We start from the raw sequence: 11,116 nt of genomic DNA, 5'->3' as shown, positions 1-11,116 counted from the left end.
GCTGTTAGCTTCAGCTTGTGGTCCTTATATGGATCAAAATTCTGTGTTTTTCTATCCTCTTTTCTGTTTTCTATCATCTTTTCTGTTTAATGATAGCATGGATTCTTTACCTTGTGGCTTTTGAATTACTTGGCTTATATGCATTTATTCAAAACATGGCTGCTACATGAATATAATGATATTTAACCTCTGGAGTTTTGTGGCCGTACGTTCTGCATAGTCCTTGGATATATTTTTAAGTGATTTGGGATAATCTGTCTTTGATGCATACACCAAAAGCATTTGTTCTCACTTCAAAAGTTCTTCTAAAATGCAAGTAGCAATCATCTTTAATCATCCTTAATCAAAGGATTAACCCTTTTATTAGCCATGATGATGGTTCCATAACATATTAGAATGGACATTAGTTTCTAAATTTAGAGGCCTACAATGATTAAAAGACTCTGCTCTGATGTCCGATTGTGATGAGTTGATTCTTAACAAAAATAGATGTATGAGACACTTGTAATATAGTTATCATTTTCTCCCATAAGGCCAACTGTTTCATCAGTTTATCTTGCTTTGCGTTAAAATTTCATCAACATATTTGCGCTTGATTTAGATACATTTGGCCTCTATCACATGTATCATGACACTAACAAGAAGCATATGATATGCAGTTTGAAAGTTCAAATAGTGTGTAAAACACCCTTAAACGTTTAGACCCCCAATTACAAAATAACCAATTCAAGCTTTATGTCAAACAACTAGTGTGTGGAAAATGAACAAAAGCTATAAAACAGAATTGGTAAACAATCTAAGCCAATTAAAATCACATCCACAGCAGAAAATAAAAGGCAAAGATTAAAGGAAGAGAGATGCAAATACAAGGACAACATAACGATGTGTTATCGAAGAAGAAACTGAAACTCTCGACGTAAAACCTCTCTGTCGCCCCCCAAGCGGTCAATAATCCATTAGAAAATGTAGTTGGAATACATAAACAGCAATAGACCCTCCAAGCCTAATCTACCCGATGTACCTAAGCCCTCCAAGCTTCTTACTCCAACGAGGTTGTGCCGAACCTTTTTCTTTTCTAACTTACCGGATTCCGCTATAATCCATAGCATCCGTCATCCTTGGCATCTTCCAATGCTTCCCAAAGCTCCAAAAACACTCAACACTCTAAATGGGTGTGGGTAGTGTTTGGATAGAAATCTCCTCTCAATAGGTATGACAATGAGAGAGGGAATGAGAAGAGACTATAAAAATTTCTTTCTAAGAATGAGTAGCTCTCTCTAATTAGGTGTTTTGAAGAAACCTCTCTTAGGGTTTTTCTTTTTGAATGGCCACATATTTTGTGGGAATGAGGGGTATTTATACTGGTGTAAGAATGGAATGTGAAGAGTCAGTTTTTCCAAAACAGGGTTGGCTAGTGACTTGACCTCGCGACTTGACTGAATCGCGAGTTCAAGCCGCGAGCTAACTGAATGGCCAATCTGGATTTTTGTCCTGTAGTGCTCTAGCTGGCATGATTGTTCAACTCCCCTGCATGATCTGCGCGTGTGCAACTTAGCCGCGAGCCTCTCGCGAGATCTAGTCGCGAGTCCCTGCTTCACTGCACAGTCTTGAGCATTTCTTCACACTCTCTCACACACTGCCCTTACATGATTCCCACATAAATACAGAGTTTCTAAGTGCTGTATTATAAGCAAATTTGTCACGAAATAAAGCCAACACATGGTTGATTAAATTCAAACTTACAATCTCTCCCTTTGGCTATTCCGTGACAAAACACTCTAAAACAGACTCTAGACTTAAACGTGAGTTTAGGAACAATGGCAAAACTCACTCACACCCTAGAAGCTGTGAAGTACTTGAATCATATGAACATGAAGCTCCTAAAACATAACAATACACCATGATCATTGTATGCAGAAAACATGAAATGCATATGAAACAGGCATAAAGTAATCAAGCAAAGATGAAGTTAAGAAACAAACCATGACTTGATCAAACAAGTAATCACTATAAGGTAGTGATCACAATGCTCATTTACACTTGGAATGAACACTTGAATATACAAGCTAACAAGAACAATGTAAGTTATTTGTATACCTAACACTCAACCAATGCATAATACACTGAGTATATGCATCTAGGAACAATCCTACAAGGGCACATGAGTGACAGTACTTAACAAGAAAATGCATGACATTTAGTTAATAGTATTGATTTAAACAAAGTATAAAAGGCTGCATAAAAGCATGGTACAGACCATAAAGCCTACAGAATCATGGAAACAAACCCTAAAAACTTAAAGAAACAACATGGGCACAAACCACAAAATACTGAATATAAACTTAAACAATATAAACTAAAAGTGCTTAAAGTTTCTCCCTTCAAAGTGATGAGAAGCTGTGATGCACTTGGAACATATATACTTGTAACCTGAAACACTTGCACAAAACACATTAGACCCTCAAGGTAAAGCAAGTAATAAAATAACAAGTATAATGTAACAAGTAAGTTGCGATCAAGTAAACATGATGTAAAACATGTGAGCAACTTGATCATACACCAAAAAAGTCATATAGAAATGACTACAATGATCACATAGCAAAGCAATAGATCATTCGAACATGCATTCAATGAAGCACAATAGCATAAGGAAGTATGCATGTCCAATACACAAACATGAAGCGATGAGAACAACAAAGAATAACTCAAAGCACCATAAAGCCAACAAGAAAACAAACAGAACAAAGTTTTCTAATTCACACAATGTCTTCTCCCCCTTGGTATATGCATCTCCCCTATGGAATATCGCTTCCCCTATAAATGTGCATGGGAAATAGAATTTCTCCTCCTAAGGATGTGCACAAGAGTCATATAAAAATGACAAAACACTCCGATATATTCTCTAGAGTATACTCTCCCCCCTTTTTGTCAGGAATAGGCAAAGGGTCAAGAAGAAACGAGAGCAAGAGATGAAGGTACGAACAATGCTAATGATGCATGAGGGGTGCGAGATGAATGAGAAAATAAAACTCAAACCTAAGACAAAGTAAAATGCTACAAAGCATAAGGTAAACATGACATGCTAGGATGAAGAAGTAAGGTATAGACCAATACATGACAAGGGTAGCAAAGGTGTGTGGAAGAGGTGGCTAAGTGCAATGCATGACCAATGCATGAAAAATGTACATGTGGGGTAAGGTGTGTTAAATACACAACCAATGAACCAAACATGTTCCTAATGAGGAAACATGAGAAACCCCAAAGTTTGGTACTCATTGGAGTCCAAACAAGCGAGAAAATGTCTAAGAGTCATTTTATCAAACACCTAGCATGCACACTATGAACAATAATGTGAAACAATGCATGAACATCATGAAATCCACCCTTAATACATGTTCTTTCTGCCACAAGGGGCCAACATCCAATGCAAATCAACAAAAGAAACCAACCCCATGAAAAAATTTGACAAAAATTAAGTTTTCCCAACCCCTATGATGAAAATCCCAACCAAGAGCACAAAACTCTCCAAAACATAATCTAAGGATCAAAATTAATGAAAAGAGTTTATAATTACCTTAGAGATGTTAATGGAATGAAAAACCATTTAAATTGGTTGGGTTTTGATGTAAAAATATTGAAAGAGGGGTTTTAGAGAGGATGGGAGAGGTTTAAAACAAGTTTCCCATGAAAAAGCTCTATAAAAAGCTGATTTTGGGCGTTTCACGACTGGACAAGTCGCCAGGTTCAGTCCCGAAAATTTTCGCGAGTCGCGAGTGAGTCACGAATGAGTCCCAAGCGTGTCCGAGTGAGTCGCCAAAGCTTCTAGATAAACTCGCGACTGGGGATTTCGCGACCGGTGAGTCGCCAGCTGAGTCGCGAATAACTCTGACACCTATTTTTCAACATAGTACATGTTTAAACAATGAAAAACAAAGTAAACACTAAACATGAACATAAAGAGTGATAAAAATCACTTCCAAATACATATAAAATGATCAAAAATCTTTTTGGATTGAACCATATATAGTTGAGTACACACACATCACATTTAAACAAGTACAATCGAACAAACAAGTAAGGCATTCATTGAACATTAGGCATGTGTGTTATGTGTGCATATCAAATGTGGAATAATCCTTAGTCTAGAGTGAAGTTTCAATGATCAATTCAATCAAGTCATACACAATTAGTACTAAGTCAAGTGGTCTATCTCAATTATAGAAATGAACATATATGACCTCCCACAAGAAAATAATAACATAAGATTGAAGCTTTTCATTTGGCTTCTCACAATACATATCATTTAATCATTTTGAATCAATACAACTCATTTTGAGCAATACATCTCATTTTTGAAATTGATGCCTGAAATTTTTGATATTTCAATTTGATGAACAAGCCTTTGGCTTTTGGGCATCATACATTCTCATATAAGTCGCTCTCCCTTTTTCCTAGTCGAATACTAGTATGTGCAACGGCTTTTGCAGCTCATTATCTCTTTTCATTTTGAGATTTACATTTATTGAGCTCTTTAAGCAATAAAAATAAAACAGTGGGAAGAGATATAAGCACAAGTCTACGCATGTATCAAAACCAACATGACTATTAACTAATCATTCATGACAAGCTTGAAGATCGATTTACAACAATTACACAAAGATGTCAAGATTTTTCCCACAAAGATATAAATGCAAAAATAGCAAGCTAAGCTTGTAAATGCATAAAGTCATTTGTACAAAGGTACATGGCCAAACTCACATGTGATATGTGCTCAAGCATATACGATCAAACTTTTTGAATTTTTCACTTTTTATGCGATTTTGGATTTTTTACTCACATAAAACTAAAACATAAAAGTAAGATAAAAAATGAAACAATGCATACAAATAAATGCAAGATGCACAAAATGCATGAAGATATGTCATTTAATGCATGAAAGGTCCTACAAAGATTGAAAGAATTAGATCAAGGACCAAAAGAGCAAAAGCTCAACCATAGAAACCCTTCCTCATCCAAATGGAACGCTTTTTTGGAATGAGTGTCTCAAGAGAAGTGAGACAAGGGTTGGAAGAATGAGAATTGGAGATGCACAGAGTCAAGGAGTTAAGAGCAGTAAACATTTTCTTTAACAACATGCTATTTTCACTCAAAACCAGTTTACTCTTTTTAGCACTTCCAAAAAGTTCAAGTTTCTCTTTTCTTTTGATTCTTTTAAATCATAAAACTTAGAGCATTGAGGTCTTAGATGACCAAAGGCACCACAATGGTGACAAACAATGCGTTTAGGTCTACTAGGCTTTTTGGGAAGAGATCTAGCAACATTGTTTTGTTCCCTTTTCAACTTGGAGCATTGAGGTCTTATATGACCGATCACACTGCAATGGTGGCAAGTTGGAACAAACTTAGATCCATTCAAAACCTTAGGTTGAGACCAAAACGGAGGCTTTGACTTAACAGCCTTTCTCTCCACCTTTTGATTTCTTTTATGTGGAGGAATATACACCGATTTGTCCTTTAAGGTAAAACACACACTAGGCACAAAATCGGATACCACAACATGATTACAACAAATATTATCATCCTTTTTAGCAATAGGTTCAACAATCAAACACTTGACATGCATCTTAAGAGATTCATTTTCACATTTTAACTCATCAACAAGTTTGTTAGACAAAACAAGTTTAGCATCCAAGTTCATATTCAAACATTCAAATTCTTTCAGCTTTTCAAGAGAAATTTTAGCAAGTTTTTTATATTTCTCAACCAATTCATTGGATTCATTGAGTTTAGCAATCAAATCATCATTTTCACAAAATAACTTGCTCAAATTCTTTTGAAACTTCTTAGCATTTTTCTTTAAGAGTTTGTCAACAACATCCATAAATTCAAATAACATGTCATCACACTTATGAGGGTTAATACTCATAGAGGCATTTTTACAAGCACGTGGCATGTTACATTTATCACCAACCAAATCATACAAAGAGGCATACAAAGCACAATCCATGGCAAATAAACACAAGGGGTCAAGGATTACACTTAGGTATTTAAACCAATTGAAAGTTCAAATAGTGTGTAAAACACCCTTGAACGTTTAGACCCCCAATTACAAAATAACCAATTCAGACTTTATGTCAAATAACTAGTGTGTGGAAAATGAACAAAAACTATAAAACAGAATTGGTAAATAATCTAAGCCAATTAAAATCACATCCATAGTAGAAAATAAAAGGCAAAGATTAAGAGAAGAGAGATGCAAACACAAGGACAACATAACGATGTGTTATCGAAGATGAAATCGAAGCTCTCGGTGTAAAACCTCTCCGCCGCCCTCCAAGTGGCCAATAATCCACTAGAAAATGTAGTTGGGATACATGAATAGCAGTAGACCCTCCAAGCCTAATCTACCCGATGTACCTAAGTCCTCCAAGTTTCTTGCTCCAACGAGGTTGCGCCGAACCTTTTTTCTTTTCTAACTTACCGGATTCCGCTATAATCCATAGCATCCGCCATCCTTGGCATCTTCCAATGCTTCCTAAAACTCCAAAAACACTCAACACTCTAAATGGGTGTGGGTAGTATTTGGATAGAAATATCCTCTCAATAGGTATGATAATGAGAGAGGGAATGAGAAGAGACTACAAAGATTTCCCTCTAAGAATGAGTAGCTCTCTCTAATTGGGTGTTTTGAAGAAACCTCTCTTAGGGTTTTCCTTTTTGAATGGCCACACATATTTTGTGGGAATGAGGAGTATTTATATTGGTGTGAGAATGGAATGCAAAGAGTCAGTTTTTCCAAAACAGGGTTGGCTGGCGACTTGACCTCGCGACTTGACTGAGTCGTGAGCTCAAGCCACGAGCTAACTGAATGGCCAATTTGGATTTTTGTCCTATAGTGCTCCGGCTGGCATGACTGTTCAACTCCCTTGCATGATCTGCGCGTGTGCAACTTTTGGCGGCTTGCAAGCCATGAGCCTCTAGCGAGATCCAACCGCGAGTCCCTGCTTCACTGCACAGTCTTGAGCATTTCTTCACACTCTCTCACACACTGCCCTTACATGATTCCCACCTAAATACAGGGTTTCTAAGTGCTGTATTACAAGCAAATTTGTCACGGAATAAAACCAACACATGGTTGATTAAATTCAACCTTACACAGTTGTTAAATAAATTCTGTGTAGACCCGAGGGGTGGCACTAGGAGTATTTGCGGTGCGGTTTTGGGCCATTTTAAGCACTGCACTTTGCTGTGTGGATTGGTCAAAATCATAACCTGCACAAGGTAGGTTGCTTTCAGAATGATATTACATAGGAAAGCTACAATACTAGAATCTATTGATACTAATCTCATTTTACAGGCTGGTGTGAACTTAGGAAGCTCCAAGAGATAGACCTCAGCTACAATAATTTTGAAGGGACACTACCTTCATGTATGGCAAACTTGACATCACTTCAAGCATTGGATCTCTCTAACAATCACTTCAACGGGAACACTGCCCGGTCCCGACTACCAAGTTTGACATCACTTGAGTGCCTCTCTCTGTCAAATAACGACTTCTTGATCCCAGCCACAATGTCCACCTTTTCTAACCTCTCACATCTTAAGGTCTTATTAAATGATAACAATAAAATTGCCTTTGAACCTAACTCTCATACTTGGATTCCAACCTTCCAATTACGGGTTTTTAATCTTTCTAACGAACTCAATGGCACAACTCCTAGATTTCTTCATTACCAATATGAGTTGGTAGTGATTGATCTCTCTCACAATAATTTGGTCGGAAAGTTTCCCACTTGGTTGCTAGAAATCAATACAAAATTGGAGTCCCTTTTCTTAAGTAATAACTCTTTCACAGGGCCTTTCATGCTGCCATATGATATTAGTCAAAACATTAAATACATAGATATTTCATTTAATCACTTACAAGGTCCAATCCCCATAAACTTTGGTTTAATTTTTCCAAATTTAGAATATTTAAGTTTAAACATGTCTAAAAATGCATTTCAAGATAGTATAACTTCTTCTTTTGGGAAATTGGTTTTCTTACAATCTCCAGACTTGTTTGGGAATCATTTATCAGGAACAATACCAATGCATTTCGCAATGGGCTGCCACAACTTAACATTTCTCAAATTGTCATATAATAACTTCAGTGGCCAAATATTTCCTACCCATTTCAATCTCACTAGGTTATCATATTTACTTTTGGATAACAATGACTTATCGGGAATGATCCCAAATAGCATCTCAATGTTAAATACTCTTGGGACAATTGATTTTAGTAATAACCATTTTTCAGGCATGCTACCAACGTGGTTGGGGAACATGTCTGGTTTAAAGGATCTTTCTATGGCCAAAAATCAACTTGAAGGTCCTATTCCAATCAAGTTGTGCAAAACTGAACTTCTATTTCTTGACCTTTCCGAGAACAATCTATCCGGCTCTATCCCATCTTGCTTCAATTCATCAGATATTATATCAGTTTATCTGAATAAAAAATTGGTTGAGCAGTCCATTTCCATCTGCGTTCCAAAACAACGATTATCTTATTAGACTAAATCTTTGAGATAACCTCCTAATTGGAAACATTCCTGATTGGATTGGCAACCTCTCATCCTTGAGCATTCTTCTTTTGAGAGAAAATCATTTAGAAGGTAGGATTCCAAATCAGTTATGCCTTTTGCAACACTTAAACTTGTTGGATCTTTCCTACAATAAATTTTCAGGTACAATACCACATTGCTTGAGTAACATTACTTTCGTGGCATCCACCCAATAGCAGGGTTTTAGAGGAATCCCATTACATTTTTCTATGTACGAAATGCCATACTAGAAGACAAAATCAACAAATATGAAATTCTGGAATCATGATATGGGTTATTTTGAGACCGATATATATCCGAAAGATGAAGCAGAGTTCACAACAAAGAATAGAATTGACTCCTATCATGGAGACATTCTCAACCACATGTTTGGAATTGACCTCATGCAACAAGTATGTAGGTGAAATCCCACCTGAACTTGGAATGATGAGCACCGTCCGGGCAATGAACTTACCAGACAACAATCTAACCGGACCAATCCCTACAACATTCTCAAACTTGAAGCAGATGGAGAGTTTGGATCTTTCCTACAACAATTTAATTGGTAAAATTCCACTTGAATTGACCGAAAGTCTAGAAGTCTTCAGTGTGGCACATGATATCTTATCAGGTACAACACCAAAAAGAAAAAATCAATTCGGGACTTTTGATGAAAGTAGTTATGAGGATAACCCTCTTTTGTGTGGACCTACATTACATGATTGCACCAAAATTGGACCTCCTCCTACAATGCTAGTGGATCATGATGGGGAAGGTGGGGGTAGTGAAAGTTCAAAAAACGTGTAAAAACACCTTTGAACGTTTAGACCCCCAAATAACAACTTAATAAATTCAAGCAATATGTCAAACAACTAGTGTGCGGAAACTTAACATATGCTATCATACGAAATTGATTAAATACTATTTAAGCCATAACAAAATAAAATCCACAGCAGATAATTTAAAGGCAAAGATAGAGGAAGGAAGATGCAAACACAAAGACAACACGCGATGTGTTATCGAAGAGGAAACCGAAGTCCTCGGCGAAAAACCTCTCCGCCGCCCTCCAAGCGGTAATCAATCCACTAGAAAATATAGTTGGGATACAAGGACAGCAATAGACCCTCCAAGCCTAATCTACCCAGTGCACCTAAGCCCTCCAAGCTTCTTGCTCCAACGAGGTTGCGCCGAACCTTTTCTTTTCTAGCTTTCCGGATTCCGCTACTAGACCGTAGCATCAACCAATGAAGATTGGTTCCTTCCTAACTGCTTCCCAGAAATCCAAACAACAGACTCACAATGATGATGATGGTGAGAACCTGGTTTGGTATAATGCCTCTCAAGGATTTGACAATGGAGAGGAAGAGAGTTGAGGAATTTGAAGAGATTCTAAGGTAGAGATTGTGGGTGAAACAATCTGGTTTTTCTTTAGGGTTTCTCTCTCAAAATTCTCTCTGGAAGCTCTCTTTCAATCGGGTAATAGGGTATTTATACTGGAGTGGAGAGGAATGTGAAACGTCAGAATTCTACAAAACAGGGGGCTCGCGGCTTGACCTCGCGGGCTTGACTAAGTCGCGAGATCCAGTCGCGAGATAACCGTATGGCCAGTTGTCCTGTTTTGTCCTGTAGTGCTCCAGCTAGCAGACTGTTCACCTTCCAGCATGCTTGGCACGTGAGGTTGCTTCTGGCGGCTTGAAGCCGCGAGTCACCCGCGAGACCCAGCTGCGAGACTCTGTTTTCTTGCACACTCTTGAGCAAACTTCACTCTATCTCACTCACTACCCTTACATCAAACCCACCTAAATACAGGGTTACTAAATGCTGAATTACAAGCAAATTTGGCACGGAATAAAGCCAATAAGATGGTTGAATAAATTCAACCTTACAGGTAGTTTCATTGACATGGCTGTCTTCTACATAAAGCTTTGTGGTGGTTTACGTAACAGTGTTGTTGGGACTTGTTGCAGTTCTCTACATAAATCCTTACTGGCGTAGGGTGTGGTTCAACTTCATTGAGGTGTGCATTGACAATTGCTACTGTTTTGTTGTGGTTCATTACCTAAGTTGTTCAATTTCAGGCTTGCATAGCCTTGCATTTTAATGGTTACATGTATGTGTGTCTCTTCCTTGTGAATTTTGAATCTAAAGTTTGAACTTTGAATAAATATATCAGTTGTGTAAATTTTGAATTTGGCTGTTGTTCTAACTACGAAGATTGTGCATTTTAATTTTAGACCCCTTTCAAAACATTTTATTTAACCAATTTTAAATCCAAGTTAATTATTAGATCTATTTTGGAAGATTTAGGCTAAACACATAATCATCAATATTATTATGCACAACATGAGCCTCTAGCCCACATACTTCAATGTCCCTTAAAAGATTTGAATCCAATGCACTTGATATTTGGAGATCAATAACTTGAATCCACCGATTCAAAGAATATATGAGTGATCATCGATAGAGACTTATTATGTCACACACTATTCTCGATAGAGAGCAGGATGCAAGTGGCAAGCCAAAATATAATCATT

The 11,116-nt window shown here is 37.3% G+C and overlaps 1 protein-coding gene across 1 annotated transcript; it reads left to right on the top strand.

Moving 5' to 3' along the window:
• Window positions 1–8,906: 8,906 nt before the first annotated feature.
• LOC115984407 (putative receptor-like protein 8) lies at window positions 8,907–9,389 on the top strand. Its single transcript, XM_031107439.1, has one exon. It carries the CDS (start codon window positions 8,907–8,909, stop codon window positions 9,387–9,389), a length of 483 nt encoding a protein of 160 aa, XP_030963299.1.
• The last annotated feature ends 1,727 nt before the right edge of the window (window positions 9,390–11,116 follow it).

Source organism: Quercus lobata, chromosome 4 (assembly GCF_001633185.2).
Source record: "Quercus lobata isolate SW786 chromosome 4, ValleyOak3.0 Primary Assembly, whole genome shotgun sequence".
Classification (NCBI taxonomy): domain Eukaryota; kingdom Viridiplantae; phylum Streptophyta; class Magnoliopsida; order Fagales; family Fagaceae; genus Quercus; species Quercus lobata.
Note: the sequence above shows the minus strand (reverse complement) of the source record. Positions and strands in the feature narration are given on the sequence as shown.

Excerpts from the sequence above, each read along its gene's own strand:
- LOC115984407 (XM_031107439.1), top strand. The coding sequence starts at position 8,907 with ATGAAGCAGAGTTCACAACAAAGAATAGAATTGACTCCTATCATGGAG.